This window comes from Genypterus blacodes, unplaced genomic scaffold, assembly GCF_046128005.1.
Source record: "Genypterus blacodes isolate CSIRO-AG114 ecotype Tasmania unplaced genomic scaffold, CSIRO-AGI_Gbla_v1 ptg000048l_1, whole genome shotgun sequence".
Classification (NCBI taxonomy): Eukaryota; Metazoa; Chordata; class Actinopteri; order Ophidiiformes; family Ophidiidae; genus Genypterus; species Genypterus blacodes.
The window spans coordinates 2,978,914-2,997,422 of record NW_027466861.1 but is presented as its reverse complement, the minus strand read 5'-3'; the positions used below and the strand labels follow the sequence as shown (position 1 = coordinate 2,997,422).

Here is an 18,509-nt window from a genome sequence, read left to right as displayed (position 1 = left end):
ATACTAGATCAACTGCACTGTGACCTTATTAGACACAGTCTGGGGTCTTTCTTATTAATTATTAGTTGACCTCTACTACATTGAGACACTCCTGGATTACAAGGAAGTGTACAAAGCTTTCCTTAACAGATCACCGACCCGTGGCTCAGACATGAGACACCAGACAACAACAGAGCATCACCAGCATGAATCCATTCAAATCTAACGTGTGCTGTGTTCAACTGGCATGGAGGCTTCTTCTATGTTGAACTTGAGTTAGCTGGTTTATTTGCACGTTAAGAAGCAGATTGTTAAACATTGTGTTGTCAGTGGATTACGCCATTGTCTCATTTCTCAATTCTAACAGGTGAAACCTCATCAAACAGACCCCCCACCCCCCTCCCGCCTCTTGTAAAGGACCCAATCAACAAGTGTCAGTTTGGGGTCAGCCGACAGGCCGAGGCTGCCTGTGTCTCCTCCTGTTGCAGGCGGAATGTTCTGGAGAGACTGGCTCGTGAACCTCTGGTGCCTGGCTGCTGTTCATTAAGAGTATTAATGATTAACTGAGAGTGCTATTGTCCCCCCGGGCCCAGCTGTCCCTCCTCCGCTGTTGATCCACTCTGATGCCTCTGGGCCACTAAACTGACTCCATTCATGTGCTAAAGTGACAGCTGCTCCTCACATTCCACAGAAAATTAACTACAGACACTGGAAAAAACAAGCTGGTGGCAGATAAATAATATCTGACAGATTTCTTTTGTCTGTCTGCTCCTTTTTTTCAAAGGGATGGATTGGCGATTAAAGAGTGGATCGGAAGGATTTACTTCAAGCCTGTGCGGGCGGAAGATGGGGATATAGCTTTGCTCCGTGTATGCAGGGCTGGAGCTTAGTTATTTGAAGGCTTGTGTGGCAAATGAGTCCATATCACACCCTTAATTATCTAATCGTTTCGCTGGAATGCAACAGTTTCGCTCTGTGAATCATGAACGATCCTCAGGTGGAATTTTACCCAACCCCCAGTTTGATATCATTTAAGTATCGGCTGAATATTTTTCATCAATTAAATCTTCAAAGAAAACGAAAGAATGCAATCATATCAGCAAAGAAACCTTCTTTTTTTAGAATGTGCCGGAAAGCCTCACACACATAGATGTTTTAGTAGTCTATCATTTTGTAATAAAGGGTTAAGCTTGTGGCTTGACCATGAGCTTGACTGCCACTACTTCTTCCATTATAGTCTATGTGATTATATACTTGATTATATGTAATAGCAATAATAGTGTGACCTAAATCAGCACAAATCAAAGTTTGCTTATTTGGAGTAGCAGAGCTCAATGGTGCTATTGTAAATCAATTTATTCAACGTCTTAAAATGGAGGAACCTGATTTATTCTTTAAGGCACCGTGGATCTGGAAAGACAGATGCTGACTCGCATCGCAAACTATCCTTGTTCTTTGTCTGTGCGCCTTTCCAGCTGTGTGAGTGTGTAAATTCAGATATGTTACAAATTGACGGGATCATGTTACAAAGGTACAGGACAAACAAACAACAGCTTCCAACGCAGTTCAAGACCTGTGTGTGTTTGTCTGAGTGAATGCATTTCTCTTGTTGCAACTATGACACTTTTCAACACAAATTCCTACTTTGCTACACTATAAAGAGAGAAACGTTTCGACAATGAATGGACACACACGTTCTCTGTGATGCAACTCGTGCACCTGCCGCGTGTTGTCCGGATTGTAAACCCGCCTTTGGGGAAAAAAACATTCCTGGATGTTTAGTTCACATCATTCCAGAGAGCTTTGCGAAGGAACGATCATATCAACACACCATCGCGTTATCATCTGGGAAACTGAATATATTGCTTTATAGTGTCTGCCGCAAAGAAATCAAAGCTGGTTTGATCTTACCTTTAATTGTCTCTTGAAAGGCACCGTCAGCGTCTTGTTGGAGTCTGCGGGTCTTGTTTTGTGAAGATTTGTTATTGTGTCACCTGGGAACAATTATGCCATTGTATCTGTAATCAGCCGAGTGGACACACAGATACAGTGTCTGTGTGTGTGTCTGTGTGTGTGTGTGTGTGTGTGTGTGTGTGTGTGTGTGTGCCCGCTGTCGGCATCGAGCCTTACCCTCTGAAGGCCACGAGCTCCCGCTGCCCTGTTAACCCCCAAGACAGGTGGGCGCTAATTACAAGTAACGCTGTTGTTTCCCCTGTTGTTTTAAATTAGAGAGTCTCACCGGCCTCTTTGAACAAACAAAAATACTTAACATTCCCATTTGTGTGTGATTAGACATGGGTTGGACAGAGGCGGTAGAGACAGAGACCTTAGAAGCAGAATACAATAGCCCCGGAGAAAATACCAGCGAGGTGACGTTCGGCGTGTTTGGCTTAGTTGAGGCTGTTTCTTCTCAGAGGTTGGGTTGGATGCTATAGATTCCAGCGTCTCAGGTGGTGAGGGGTCGACGTTGAACAGCCGCTCCTGTTTCCAGACTTTTTAACAGCTCAAACACCAGCAGGTCGACACAATCCTGCAGGTTTTTTCAAGTTCCAAAAACTCTCCAGGCTGGGCTCATGTAGGAGGCTCCTGCTCCTGCTCTTGGAATGTTACTTAAATGAAATGTTTTTAGTTTGTTACTTTACTCCAGTGGTAAAAATGGGCAGCGGTCGTATGTAGACCCTGACCAACCTTAAACTGCTATGCAGCCACTCACCTGACTCACTGTATTGTTGTATACTGTGTGTGCTGAGAGCTATGGAGCTCTACTGTATAGTGTGTGTGTTATTTTGTGCGTCCTCTTTTCAGTACCAGCTACAACGCAGAAACAGGCAGCTTTAGAAATCTGAGTTTCTGGCTCTGAATTTGGCCAAAATGTGGTGGATTACGAGCACGAAGCAGCAGGCCAAACCCAGATTTGATTTAGCAATTTCAAGCAGTAAAACTCGACTTTGGGCAGCACAAACCCTCTGCACCGATGGGAAACTTTCCTCACCATGACGTCATCACTGGGAGAATCTGGCTCGGACCCCCATGTTAGCTGCTTTCAAAACAACCCGCACACACTGTTAGCTCAGAAGAAGAAGCTGTGTGTGTGTGTGCGTGTGTGTGTGTGTGTGTGTGTGTGTGTGTGTGTGTGTTTGTGTGTTTGTGGAGCAATATGCAAGAGGGATCGAAGGTGTGCAGGGCTCGGTGTGGACACTGGTCGTGTGTTCCGTGTTCTGCTGGGGGTCAAACCGCATTTCTGCATTTATGGGTTGTGTGTGCTCGTAACCTGCCGCAACTTTTTTTGTAATGCCTCCATGCTTTCACTAATTGTGCCGTTTGCGGCTTTGTCATAACTCCTTGCAATCCCATTCTGCTGTGACAACAAACACACTCAAACACAAACACAGACTGACCCGGCTTGTTTTCTTTCACGCCTCTCACTGATTACATCATCGCAGTGGGCGGTTATGGCTATCACAGCTAGATAGCGTCCAACAATGGAATACCTCCATTTAAGATACGATAATCAGGTATTGGCCCGGTCCAGCTGTTCAACTGCCGCAATCTATACATCTCTTTTGTGATTTTTATTTTAAGAGGAACTATGTAATGTCACACCTCGTGCTTTGTGCTGGCGGGGGTAGCGTTTGGTTGTGACACCAGCAGATGTTATGCAACGCAGCAGGGTTTTGGGGCACCAGCCGCCACGTCGAATAGTTTGACAAATGGCTACCGGCTACTTAGTGTTGAGCGATGATAAACATTAGCACCTACTAGGACAGGATGGAAAGCAGTGAGGTGGTCTCAGACGTGTGTGTGTGTGTGTGTATGTGTGTGTGTGTCTGAATTCCCAGGCTCATTCTAATCTATCTTTAGTAAATGGAAAGTGTGGTGGGTGCTTGTGTCGGCCGTTATGTCACCTTTTCTCCCGAGGTTCCCTGAGGCTGCGTCTGAGTAAAAGCTGGTCAAATGAGGTTAATGCGCACGCTCACCTCTGATTGGCGCGAGTGTGGCGTGGCGTCGGTTGTTGTTTTCTCTTCCCTCTGCGCTTTACGGCTCTGGGAAGCAGAGGGGGACAAGCACAGACCTGAGCACGGGGAGCTCTGACTCTCAGCCCTGCGTCTGCGGCCAAACTGCTCGCTACTGGAAGTGAACATAGAGGCGGCTGTGTCCAGTCAAATCTGCATGCATGCACGTGCACACACAAACACCAACACTCACACACACGCACTCACACCAGTTGGTTTGCAGCATGTATGCTGTAAACACCTATTTGTCATCGACGTGTGTGTGTTGGATTGAATATGTTTTTGAATTTTCTCAGTTTGCTGGGAAGACTTCTGACAAGTCGTTGCTGCAGTGGAATAAAAGTTCACTTTCAATTTTCCGTCTCAGTGAACATACATATGTTGAGTTTGCAGAGAGGGGACATTTTGCTTAGTAATGTCTGAAGGAGACACATGTTTCATTGTGAAACTAAGTCTATTTATCTTCATCGCAGAGCAACGTGGCAGATTTCAGATCCTGTAAGAGAATCTGTGGTTCTTAATCTATCAGAGGAGCCTTGAAACTGCAGGACGTGAAAGCTGACACCCTACTTGTGTGTGTGTGTGTGTGTGTGTGTATTGGTGTTAACTGTTTATCCACGCAACTGCAACACCTGTCATAAACGCATTTGTAGCACTGAATGTACACTTTACATAATGAGCATTTAAGTAAGAATGCACGCAAGCATACTTTAAAGTTATGAGAGAGGCGCACACCCACGCACACACACACCCACCCCCCACACATATATTCTAAAGCTTTACGTTGAAGCTTGTATGTGTGTTCCTGTATGTGTGTGTGTTAGAGTTTAACACACAAAGCCGAGCCTTTGACTGGAAGCAGAAGAGGATCTGGGTTCCAGGCAGCAGGATTTGACATCAGTTTATTTGCTGTCGTTGACGGTGGGTCACATGGCGAGTGCGTGGGCGAGATAGTGGAATGCGTTAAAGGGTGAGGTTCTTGCCACCGGCCCAGACACACACACACATACACACACACACACACACTCTCACAAATAGGCACATATTACAGCAACGCCTGTGCAGCTGGATGACAAACACTCACCCAAGCTTGTAGAAACATTCATGCATGTAGTCGCGCGTATAGTAACATCAGGCATGCATAACACACACACACACACACATACACACACACACACACACATACATACACACACTCTTTCTCCAACTCTCACTCACTCTGGGTGTTGTGACACTGACTTCAGGGTGGAGAGTGCAGCTGAGGCATTCTTTGAGAAATGTTGCATAGACTCGACCCACGCAGTTTGTGTGTGTGGGTGTGTGGGTGTGTGTGTGTGTGTGTGTGTGTGTGTGTGTGTGTGTGTGTGTGTGTGTTAGACTTTTGGCTCAAGAAGTCAAGGTGCCACTTAGGCAACAGCAGTCAGATAGAAGGTTCAACGGTGCAGCAGTAAAACAGTGTCGTTCACATGCGAGCACAAGGATGACACATGCATACACCCACACACACACACACACACGCACACATACACACTGGGCTGCATGTGTCCAACATTCTACTGTTTCCCCAGTGTTATAAATCACTCGTTTGTGAATGAAACCTTGTCATCCAATCAAATCATTCTGAGGGCACGCAGACATCCCCGCCCCTTTTTCCTGTGCTCTCTCTCTCTGTCTCTCTCTCTCTCTCTCTCTCTGAGCTATAGTTAGGTTAACATCCACAGATATGAAGCTCTATTTCAAGCCATTTTAAGTTGTCATTCAAAGCGCGACGTCTTATGAGCAGCTTCCAAAGGGAGAAGTGTGTTTACCAGTTTCTCATTTTGGTCACGCCATAATCAGCTTTGCATGCATGCTGTGAAGTCTTTCCATATTATAACCTATAGCCAATGTTACATATATATATAGAGAGAGAGAGAGAAAAAGGGAAGTCATTCAACATAACGACAGCATGAGCAATGGGAGCAGAATATAGGAGCCTATGTCACAGGCCACCAACACCCTATGTGGCCCCAGTGTAACGACCGCTCCAGGCACACACACACACACACACACACGCACACACACACATACATGCGCACACGTGTGCCAATAGTGTGGCCTTGATGTGGGCTGGTGTGCTGTGTCTGCCCTGAGTGCCTGCAGCTGGAGGCTGAGGCAGCCGGAGGAGAAGGAGAGGAAAGAGGAGGAATGAAAGAGGAGGACAAGGATCAAACAGAAACAGGGAGAACAGAGAGAAGGCGAGGAGGGAGCAGATACGGGTGAGGAGGAGAGGAGATCAGAGGGGAAGGAGAGATGAGGAGGGGAGAAGAGAACCAGCTTGAGTGGGTCCAGTTCGTTTATCCTTACTTAGAGAAAATGATTTAGGACTTTACCACGAGTAAGACGTGATAATACAATGAGGAGGTAGAGGAGGAAGAAGAGTGCCAGGTACACCGAGGAGGAGGATGGTAGTCGGGCAGAGATACGTGGTGAAACGAAGCAAGAGTCACATAGAAGCAGTGGAAGGCTGAAAATGGAAAATGTGACATGTTTTAGCACAGCAAGAGGCCCCCCCATTTGAGGTTGTGTGTGTGTGTGAGTGTATGAGTGTGTAGCTCAGTTAGATTTAGGCATGTGTCATGGTTTTCGGATGATGGTCCAACCAGACCAAACATGGCCGTACAGCACCAAGTGATGTGTCTGTAAGTGAACTCTTGATCTGAGCTGCACTGTCAGACATTAAGCTTATACACACACACAGCTCCTCTGCTGTTTCTCAATTTCCTTCAGTCATATGACAATATGTTCTTCCCTTTTACCTAAACCTCTGTCAAATATACCATAGTCTCACAACATGCAGCAGAAATGAAATAAGACACATATTACTTATTGTCATGATTGTTTTTACCTCTCTATGTATAAGAAATAGTCTCAAAAATGTTCTATTACCTCATGTTCATTGTTATGTCTTCAGATGTTATCCTTTATTAACATCTTTGGCAAAAAAAAGAAATAGAATAAGAGTCTGGAGAGAGACAGAGAAAGCATTTTTAACTGGTAAATACACTTAATCAATACTTAACAGCAGAGAATCATAGAGACATATGATCCTATACCATCCTACATCCATAACATGCCAGGGACTGTCAGCACAAGCAGCTAGACATAATAAGCCTATACAAACTAAACCTGCACGCTCAGCTCTGTCTGTGTGTGTGTGTGTCATTTTTGTGGACGACACACTGACTCCATCTAAAGGTGGTGAGGAAAGTTGCAGGTTTGGTGGAGAAAAGTGCAGTGAAGGTACAAGGGAGTGCTTTGGTTGTAATCAATCGTAGGATAGTTACTGTGGGAATCAGAGATTATGTCATTTTTAAAGTATTTTATTAATTTGGCTTCAGGGCAGAGTTCCAGTAGTTTACATGTCAAATATGCCAAATCCAGCATCCAGACTAACAAATACTGTATTGATATGACAGTTAAAAACAAACCCTCTGTCTTTACTCGTCTGCATGAATGGACATCTCATGACGGAATGCCTGATTAACAAGAATATAACCAGTTTCTTAACGGTGCCATCACCAAACTAGGCATTCATTTACACCACACACAATGGCCTAATTCATCCACTGTGCCCGGGTTCCACTGCGTCTACTGCTGGATGACCATGCGTGGAAAAACACAAATCGCTGAGGGGAAACACGGCTCTTTAACATGTGACTTTTCGTGTTTACAGTTATATTTAAAGGAACTTTGTGAATAACTTCTTTTCAGGGCCAAATTACTAATTACCAGGATAAATGGATTTCATGAAAACGTCCAAAGGGAACGACGCCTCCGAGTCATCATTTCACAGAGCAACAGAAACCAGTTATCCCACAGCAGCTGTGTCATTAACATGTCTAAATGTCTAATGATTACACCAATGGTTTATGGCTCAGATTTCACATTGTACCCTTGGGGGGCAGAGAAACAACTTCAAAACATCACCCAACCAAAATGTTGCCGATCTTGACGAGCGCTCATCACCTCAGGGCATCTGAATGGTCACTGATACATGCTAATATTACTCAAAGGATCGTTTCTTAGTTTTAACCCAATATTCATCTATCTGTCCTACAAAAATCACACTTACACCAGACTTGTGAATGCAACCGAAATCTCCAAAGGATGGAGTCTGAGGGCTCAGCAGATGTTTTCTGTCTCGTTACTCATTTCGCCCTTTTTCTTTGTGTCATAGCCTGAGGGAGAGAGGATGACAGCTGGTGCATTACAATGTAAAGAAACTGTTTCTTTACCCACTCTCAACTATCCTTTTATACTAACAAGTCTGAGATTCTCTTTGAGGAGAATCCCTAGCCTTAGGGCGAATAAGTGTGTGTGTGTGTGTGTGTGTATGTGAGAGGACCACGGTGTGCTGTCTCCCTGCCAGGTGGACCTCTTCCTCCTGGTGTCACGTGGGCGGAGCCTGGGCTCAGGGTGATTGCACGCAGGCTGAAGCTCGCTCTTCTTATTTCCCTGCCAAATTCTGTCACCGCAGCCAGTCACATTTCTCTCCTCCTCCTCCTCCTTCCACTCTTCCACTCCTCTCCACAATTCCCACATCCCTCACCGCCCGTCCACTCTGGAGGACAAAGATGCCATGGAGGCCACAGGGAGGACGGCGCTGTACTTCTGCTCTGTTCTCTTCCTTCTACCAGGTAAAGCGTTACCTGTTCAAGCTTTGCGTGGTGATGTCATGTTGACATCGTTGTGTTGGTGGCCATGGTTGCTGTGTTTGGGTGGTTGGCAGGGCAAAGTTGCGGGGGAATTGAGGAGGTTTGTGCTCGTGAAACTTGTGAAACTTTTAAATTGATTTTAAAAATGTAAGAACTGAGAGGCGGTAATGAAACTGATCAGAAGCAAATCTAAAAATGTTGGATTTGATCTGATTGAGTATGATGATTAGATTCAATATAAGATTCAGGTAGAGATTACATGTTGTAATGTTAAATCCTAAAATATGTTATATTGGACTAAAGGACAAGTTTGAATTTGTGGACAAAAGGACTTTAGTTGACTTCCACAACTTCTACCTCAGGCATCGGAGTGTTTTTGTTGCGATTATTTGGCATTTAACTTGAATCACCTCCTTATTCATCACAGTGTGACTTTACAGAGGCACCATCTCTGGTATTGTTGTTTGTTTAGACAAAGTGAGAGAGAGGGAAAGAGAGAGACACTGGAAAGCAGAAGTCACACACACAGTCTTGTATCAGTGTCACTCACATGATCAGATGAATCTACCAGACAAGTTCCTCAAACAAGGACTCTTCACTGCTCAGATGTTTGTTTCGTCAACCGCCTTGCAGGGACAGTGTTTGTCTCATCAGAGGACAGAGGGTGGTGGTGCACCCGCCTCTGGATATGCACCGTGTGACTTTATTTTGTGTTCAAACAGCTTGGATATGTGTGAGGGTGATAAGGTGGCAGGTGTCTGTGGGTTTCTATAGCTGTTTGAATGTGTGCGCACACTTTGTTAACTTGAATGTGTGTGTGTGTGTGTGTGTGCTTGACCACTAACGAAGACCTCCTTTCAACTCAAATCTCTTTGTCACTATAATCTCCTCTCTACCATATCACCTCCACAATCCCTGTGTTGTTTGGTGACAACAGTGCAGGAGCGGGCTCGGCACACTCCTCTCCTTTCAGCCTATTCACCGGATCTCAGCTGTCGTAAACACAGGCACACTTCTGCTACCCACACACACGCACACCCCCACACACACACACTCACGCACACACACAGAGAACCTGGCCTGCAGGCTTGTCAGAGTGGAACGTGTCGTGGGGGTGTTGGCGCAGCATGTATTATTTAGGACATAACACCCGCCAAACAGTGAATCTATTGTGATGAATAACATGGACAGCAGTCACCGGGGACCTGGCTGACACCCGCTGGAAGTCCCTGAAGAGGACACATGGACCAGTCAGGATGGAGGAAAGGGAAGAGGAGTGGAGGAGGGGAACCACTTAAAATTTGTTTAAATATTAAATAGCCCTGTAAACTAATACATAATGTCCAAGGCCCTATAATCTCTTTGATTTCAGAACATGATAGTATAGAGAAACAGAGAGAGAGAAAGTATGGAGAAACAGCACATATTTAAGACAAAAGACCATGAATGGAGATAAAGTGGAAGGAAAAAGGAACAAAAAGCTGTGGACAAAAGTTGAGAAAGATTGTTGAGCTAGTTTCACTGTTGTTGCACTGCCCACTCACAGGCTGCTGCTGCTGCTTCACTGCCACCAACTCATCATTTCAATTCGAAACTGTCAAAAAAAACATCCCAAAAAGTTTGAAGTTGTCAAAAATGACTGACAAATGACACTCTGAGGCTCAAATGAAAGTTTAATGAACCATGTGGGGAAACTGGATACTTTCAACAACCAAAAACATGATACTGATCACACTAATGTTAACTTCTCAACCAGCAGAGCACGGATAGGAAGAGGGAAACTTTATGTATTGGAAACGTTACTCTTATGTTGACGATGACAGCTCCTCCCATTCTTCGTATTCCTCCCTTGCTCTACCTCTTCACAACCCAGCAGACAAACTGCCCTGGCACGCAGCCAGAGCCTAAACAGAGAGAAGGTGTAATGCATCAACAGTTTTCCAGAGACTTAACACAGCTGAGTGTTTGTTTTGCGAACAGTTGGGATCACAGACAGGACTCATCCTTGTCTCATAACAATAACGCACTGTGAACTGGGTCAATATTAACTCACTACACTTTCAGGACGTATCTACAGAGTGGGACAGCACCGCTCTTTCGCTTTACCCATGCCTCCACCCATGCCTCTTATAGTCGTATCGTACTATATAACACTGACACGTGCCAGACCTTTTATTTCAGACACAGCGAGAAGGTCCCTGGTTGGAATCCAGCACCTGACCTGGTGCATGCATCTGTATGTTTCTCCCCAAGTCAAGGCCCCATTCTGACGTTTTCCCAAGTGGTCAAAAACATGTGTTAGGTCCTGCCATTGCCCTTGAACAAGGCACTAGGCTAGTCCAGATATATCAATATACCTACCAATATTAGTTAAGTATTAACAGATCTTTTTTACTAACATGAAATCGGTTTGTTGGACACCATACATGTTATTTTGAGCTGCCAACCCCACTCAAAGCTGGCATTAGCTTAATCAGGCCAGTTTAGCCAATTAAAATCTGGAAGACTGCAACTCTTGACAAAGTGGACGCAGATCTATTGAATTCTTTAGAGCCAACATAAAAAGTGAAATACAGAAGAACACATTCCACAATCATCATATCTGCAGCTTCTAGTCAGTCTTTAACCAGTGTCGATATGGACTAATGGTCACTTTGGAAACAGAAGTGCATCCATTAATGATCAGTCCATCAGGTGTTCAAGTGTTCACCCTTTATCTGGCTCCAAAGTGAGATCCACTTTGTGAAACAAATGGTCAATCAGGAGGAATGTGTACAGAGTCATGTGTTACCTGGGAGATCCAACGTGTTTACTTGCAGGGATTGTGTATTAACTCTCTCCCTGTCTTTCTCTCTCTCCTCAAAAGTCAACTGTAAGTTCATCCACATCCCGTCGCTGGTCCATCGTGGAATTGAAGGAAAGCCCCTGCATCTACCTGTAGAGACTTGTTTCCAGCTAGACGAGGCTGATATCCAGGGCACATGGTCCCATACCAGGCCCAGCGGCACCAGATCCACTTTGGTGACCTTTACCAAAGACGTTGATATAACCAATATGATGTACCGGAACCATCTCTTCTTCAGGGCACCCAATATTTCTTTGCTAATCCAGAAATTAAACCGGGACGATGAAGGGGATTACCACTTGCAACTCCACATAAAGTTTCATAACAAGACAGACCCTGTAAATGAGGGGGAAACAGTGCATGTAACAGTGGATGGTAAGTGAACAAACCCTGAGTATCTATCATAGTTTATTGCTGTATTGTACTGTTTTTTTGGCAGTTAACATCCACATACCTTAACCAACAGTCACCATTCAAACATGAAAGTGTTCAGCATATTCAGAACATTATGCGATGACTTTTGGTGTTCATATCTTTCATAGTTTCTGAAATATTTACCATTTTTAAATATTTCAAAGTTAAATGATACTAAATTTCCTCTATATGGCCCATGTGACATTTCCAGCAGAGAAAATCCATTTAGGTCTTTTTCAACTTGCTGGTTCTTCTTTATTTTGTGTCCATTTTCGACCGTAATGCATCCCTACATTCGGGAAGTTCCCCTGCTTCCACGGAAAGTGGCAGTTTAAAATGCTTCCCATTTTAAAGTTTATTTTTAGCCATACCCTATTAAAATACATTCAAATTTTCTTCAGGCCCTTTATACTTTCATGTACAGAAACCATTCAAACATTTTTCAGGCATTCAGGCTTCAATTTTTCAGGCAAAATTTTCAGCATTTGCAATCCGAGCTCATTCTCTTTAAGAAATGCATTTCTACTTTGATCTGTTGTCTTTTGTCTTATGTGATAAGATGTTTGCTAGAAACCCTAAACTTACCGAAATGTTTTTCCTTAGTCCCTGTGTCCACTCCGGTCATTGTGAAGAGCCCATCATACGCCGTTGTTGAGGACAAAGCAAACGTTACCTGGACGTGTTCTGTGGAAAGAGGAACAAGAGTTGGGTTCCAGTGGCTGAGGAACAATGTGCCGCTGGGCCCCAGTGACAGATACCACTTCTCCAAAGACAATTCCACACTGCTGATCAGTCCTGTGAGGAAAGACGATATGGGGATTTACCACTGTGTGGCCAGCAATCCAGTCAGCCCGGGCCGGAGCAGCAGGGCCATGGAACTCACTGTCTATTGTGAGTTGAACTCCATTTTGTCCTCTTTTACTTTTTGTTATTTGCAAGAGTCATGTGAGCTATAAGTGCATTTGTGTAGACGTAGTGCGTGTTCACACCAAATACTCATATTCAGCGTTTGATTCTGGTTGAAGGTAACTGGAAGAAATAGGGCATTGTTGAAGAGAGAGCAAACAAGTCCATCAAGTCCATCATGCTTAGCTCATGTTAGAACGCTTTATCAGTTTTGTTTTGTTGGCCAAAATCTAATTTCTGGCAGCATAACAGGTCACTATACCTCCTCTTAAATACAGTATATGATATGAGGAACTCAAGTTTGATCAACAACTGAACCTGATAATGAAGCCGTCATCTGGTTTAATGTAGTCTAGCTAATTTTGTATCACTACACTAAGAGTTGCCAGCACCATGTCAGCGTTCCTAGCAAGCTCAAAACTAACATTGACGCTACAAACAAGCATGGCCTTGTCAGGAAAAGCTATGCTAGTTTTTGACGTGTCAGGGTTTCAAACAGAAAGACTCTGTTGCCATTGTTCAGAGTAATGACTATATGAATGTTTTTTCAGTGTATTCAAAATAAATATTCTGCATGGATTTTTTTGAATTACTTTGCTAAGTAGCCATATGATAAGGTGAACTCTTCTGTTTCACTGTTTTCACTTTTGCACTCATTGCCAAACACTCTTCCATGTATGAGGTTGTATGTAAATCTATGAGATCAGCCTACAAACTGAGAACTGAAAACACATGGCTGTTATTGGACAGTATTTGCATGAGACATACCTGACAGAGGTCATCTACTCTGCTGTTAAGGATGTCGGCCCGTCGCCCGTGCTGTGAAATCATTTGAATGTTTTATCACTGTCATGAAGCTAACGTGTATTATGTTACAAGGATATGGCTGTAACTTCCTGGTTAGACATCAATGTGTTTCTCTATGTAGAGAACGTTGCTGCTACATGCTGATAAAGTGTGACTGACTTACTTTGCCATCTTCATACCTTAAACATGTTCAAATGAAGCAACTCTGAGAGTCAAAACCAAACCTGAGAGCTGCCCTCATTGTTTAGAATTGCTCAGAGCAGAGTCACACAGTATAAAAAACACGGAAAGCTTTTAACTTGCAGAATATGAAAGCACCAGTTTAGATTTTTAATGTTTATTTACCAAAGGAACCAGTATCCTGAGTCATACTGCTGCCATGTAACACAAGGAAATATTTACACACATAGCCTACGCATCTCAAATTAGCCCTGTACCCAGTACAGCACAATCACACTGGGGCCATTTAGGGGTTAGGTGCCTGGCCTGGCTCAAAGGCACATGAATGCTGCTAATGACAGAGATCGAACCTGTGACTTCCCGGTTGTTAGATGTCATGAGAAAATTTAAAGGAGATGAATCATTCCGCAGGACAGAGCACCACATCATCAGCAAAATGTAATAGTTCCCTGACCCTCTACAGATGGACCCTACAACCTGGCAGTGAACTCAGGCCAGGGCCTGCGGACAGGGGAGGTGTTCACCATCAACCCTGGAGAGTTGGTCTTCTTTGAATGCCAGGCTGACTCCAACCCACCCAACAGCTTCGTTTGGATCTCCAAGAGTCGAAACGCCACCCAGGTCATCACCGAGGGCCCGCGGCTAGAGGTGGTCTCCTACAGACTGGCCCACGCCGAGGAGTACCTCTGCCGGGCCTTCAACAACGTCACCCAAAAGCAAGACGAGGCCCAGTTTACACTGGTGGTAGCCAGCTTAGGAACAGGTGGGTAGTGGGCAGGGTATGGCAGAAAGTAGCAGAGCGTGGGTAGATTTTGGGAATCCTGTGTGATAATAGTGCGTCAAGCCAAAAGCAAAAGAGATACACGACCTATGAGAGATTAAACCTCACAGCGAGGAACATTGGCCATCTTGGGAACAGTTGGGGAGCTGAATAAAGTACACACCTGACTGTCTCTGATGCACAGTAACATGACCATCAGCTTAAAATCAAGGTTATGGATCCAGCGTAATGGCTGATAGGAAACTTGGTCTTTATCTGTGTTGCCAGGTTCCTGAGCCTGTGGTCAGTGGGTGGGAAGGTAAACAGGATCACAGCTGTTGTATTTGTTGACTAGGTTTTATAGCATGTGGAGTTTCTGTGTACCCAATGGGACGTTGATATGTTGTCTTGGTGATACTGAGAAAGGCACACAAATGTCCACTGCCGATACTGGACATGTTTTTAAAATGTTTTTAATCAATTCAACAGAAGCAAAGGCGACATTTATGCCAGCAGTTTTACGAGGTTTGGCCAGACTGAGTCTCAGACGCCTAACCTTTTAAAATGTGATTATAAATATTAATCTCGCTCCTCTCTGTGTTTACAGGGAAAGAGAAGCACACCCAGACGGGCAACTCACTATCCCCGCTGGCAGCCATTATTGTCTGCTCTTTGTTCATCATAGGCTGCATGCTGCTAGTCTTCCTCAGAAGAACCTGCCATCCCAAGAGAGGTGAGATATTATATGTGGTTTCACAGCAGCAGAAATAGGATATCTGGTTGTGTGGGACTGCAGTGTCACAACCGCTTAAAGCAACACTCAAAGCTCACAAATGCCTGTTCTCGGGTAACACATACGACATACTGCTACCATGATCTGAGATGTTTGATGTAATCATAAATGTAAAGATTTTGAAATGTCCAACTGAAGCAAAACCAGAGCAAAATAACAGCAAAATCGGAAGAAGCCAAAGTCATCGTCAGTGATAATAATATGAAATATTTCAATATTTGTTTCTCTTTGTCTCTTTCTCTCCCTTCTCTCCAGTGCTTATGAGCATTTATAATAGGTAAGATATTAATCATGCTTTGAAGATTGAATAAATAGAGATGAATAATTTCTATTTAAAAAATTATGCAATCGTCAAATAAGTAAACACAGCTAAGCCTAAATCAACTGCTCTGTTTGCTTCTGTTGGCAGACCAGAGTCAGAGCAGAAAAGGCCACATCTTTCAGGTAAGCTTACTCTTCTGCATAAAATAAATGGTCATGATGAAGGACATTGAAGCTTAAACATTGAGGTCCTAATGTCCCAGGTATTGGCTTATATATCTTTTTAAAACATGGGCACCAACAGGTCACGAGGATGCAACGGAAGACTTTGGTATCTATGAATTCATCTCAATACCTGGAAAAATGGAATCTACGCAGGTATTTTTCATCTTACACGTCAAAATTGTTTTGTTCTCATGGCAGCAGGTTTGAGTTTGCCCTCTTGTGTTGAGCTGTTATGTGTAGTTTTCATTTTCCTATGTAATTACCTTCCAGGCATCATGCAGATCACTTGCTCGCCTCGAGTCGGTTCAGGATATGCACACCACCATCTATGATGTAATCAGGCATGTCCCCGAAACCCCCAGCCACAGTTTGCTGGAGTCAAGATGTACTCCACACTGAGACTCCAGTCTGGCCTAAGCCTGCTGCCGTTGGTCATACCAAATCCTGCTGAGATTGTTTTGGCGGCCTGCCTTTTTTTGCACAAGGGATGAAGGAGACTTGTGTGAGTATACAATCTGATCATGCACTGTTATGGACAGATGTCTTTTGCAGACATTGTTGTGAGAGGAAAGAGTATGCATGAATGAATGAAGGTTTGAATTCTTTTTATGTTAATGTTAAATGAAATGGACATTTTTCATTTAATTAATCATTTAATTCATGTACATGATGTGCTGGGATGATATGAAACCAAACCAGCAATCATAAATCATAGTTATCAAGGTAATAATCTTACCTTGTTGTCTTATCCAGTGCCTGCCTAGTGGCATAATAATACCCTTTGATAACTGATATACTGGCTCTCTCAATGTGTTTGGCCTGAAGTCATAGTTTTTAACAAGCTTATTTATATTTCCCCCTAAAAGCAATCCTGTTTTCAAAAAGACAAGTGTTATGATGAATACTTTTTTTATTGTAAGAAATATATTTAAGGATGTTTTTGATGACCATCAATTGTAAATATTGTAGAATGATTATACTGAAGATTCTTTATACATATTTCGCTGTTCTGTTCCTGTGTTTTGTTGGAATCTCTTACTATTTATTTCTATAAAAACACTGTTTCCACAAATGTAGCATTTTATCCTGCTCAAAATGGATATGAAATACTAAAAACAAAGTCAGTGCATAATAATTCTATATTGTTGTACAGTTTGCCTTCACACATCTGTTTTGTATTTTATTAAAGATTTATAACTATGTATTATCTGAGTCATTTGAAATACTTTTAATAGTTGCTTACAACAACTCAAAGGTACAGCTAATATACTTCACTCATCTTTACTGAAAGCTAAGAGCAATTGGGTTAAAATGAACATTTGTTTCTCTGCTAAATGATGTAATGAACATTTGCTGCAGCCAGTAGGGATGTCAATTGTACTACTGCTTAACAGACAGCCATGGTTTTATGTTCTGGCAGCAATTTATGTGATCACAAGTGAACAACTTGTAAATTGTTGCCTTGTGCTTGTGCTTGTGTTGTGTTGTGTTGTGTTGTGTTGTGTTGTGTTTTGTTGTGTACCTGCGATGGTGCTGAAACAGGCAGGAACAGACGGAAGGTTCAGCATGTGGCAGAGTGCCGTCCACCTGCTCCTGCTGACACCTTGTCATTAGTTGGTATAAATGTGTGTTTAGGAGGGAGAGAGAGAGTTACAGAAAGAGACATGGACAGAAGAAGACACAAACTGACACTTTTAAAAGCATCAGCCGGCTTTCTGCTGTGCTTCAACTTCCTACCAAAGTACTGAATTGCCTCAATTATGTCACTCACATGCTGACAGCCTCTATTCAAAGTATTGCCCAAAGCAACACAACAGAAAAGGTCCAATTCACAAGTAATGTGAAAATCTGCCTGTTCGAAGACTCTTTACAAAGCAAATTAAAATATTATGAAACTAGTACAGCTGCTTATTCTAGGATGTGCACAAGTGTTTCAAGAACATGTTCAAAGCAAATGAAAACAGTTTGTCAACATAAGATAGAATTCTTCATAGGTATATTTCTTCAGATTGAGATGACGGACACAAAATATCAATATTATCTGTGCAGCACTGACGTCATGACACTCCAGTGAATTGCGCTCAAGCATTTTATTGAGTCTTGCTCTAATTACAGTATGCACTGACCAACTGAGTGTGCTGTGTCTTTGTGACGGTGTCTGCTGTCTCCGGGTAGAGGCTGCCATCTGTTCCGTCTCAGTGTATGCTTTAAGGGAGGCTCCACACTCCGGATAACTACATAACAAACAACAGTGGAGAAAATTCACCTAAGGAGAGCAACCTCGCCTTCATTTGACTGGGAAATAGCCTGAGGCATCATTAACCAGGAACTGAAGCCCATGGTGCCTGCTGTCTGTTGCATGCAGCTTGTTTTCTACCAAGCACTGCTCCAAAGAAAACATCCAAAGGGGCATTTACAAAGGATAGTTTCTGTAATCATTTGTAACGAGTAACACTGATGAACCGGTTCATATCAGGGAGAGACACCTTGGGTTATGTGGCACTGAGGCGTAGATAATATTATGACGTGATCACACCCATACAAAAACATTTAACTGTATTGTCATTTACAATTTCACATTATCATGTTTAGGAACACATGTAACATCATGCAAACAAAACAATACTTT

At 43.3% G+C, this 18,509-nt stretch overlaps 2 protein-coding genes across 4 annotated transcripts in view; one reads left to right on the top strand and one right to left on the bottom strand.

Moving 5' to 3' along the window:
• cdk6 (cyclin dependent kinase 6) overlaps positions 1–1,995 on the bottom strand; it is a 37,315-nt gene extending 35,320 nt beyond the window's left edge. For 2 of the 3 annotated variants that reach the window (XM_076149807.1, XM_076149808.1), the window contains exon 1: positions 1,891–1,993. The gene's annotated coding sequence lies outside the window, so the exon portion shown is untranslated. Of the gene's footprint in view, positions 1–1,890 lie in introns of all 3 variants that reach the window. The other variant, XM_076149809.1, reaches the window with a different exon arrangement.
• A 6,504-nt stretch (positions 1,996–8,499) lies between these two features.
• On the top strand, positions 8,500–16,749 carry hepacam2 (HEPACAM family member 2). The gene is made up of 9 exons (XM_076149706.1): positions 8,500–8,671; positions 11,556–11,909; positions 12,552–12,839; positions 14,305–14,604; positions 15,209–15,334; positions 15,650–15,671; positions 15,804–15,838; positions 15,960–16,033; positions 16,151–16,749. Exons 1-9 carry the CDS (start codon positions 8,614–8,616, stop codon positions 16,277–16,279), a joined length of 1,386 nt encoding a protein of 461 aa, XP_076005821.1. The 5' UTR covers positions 8,500–8,613; the 3' UTR covers positions 16,280–16,749.
• Positions 16,750–18,509: the final 1,760 nt, after the last annotated feature.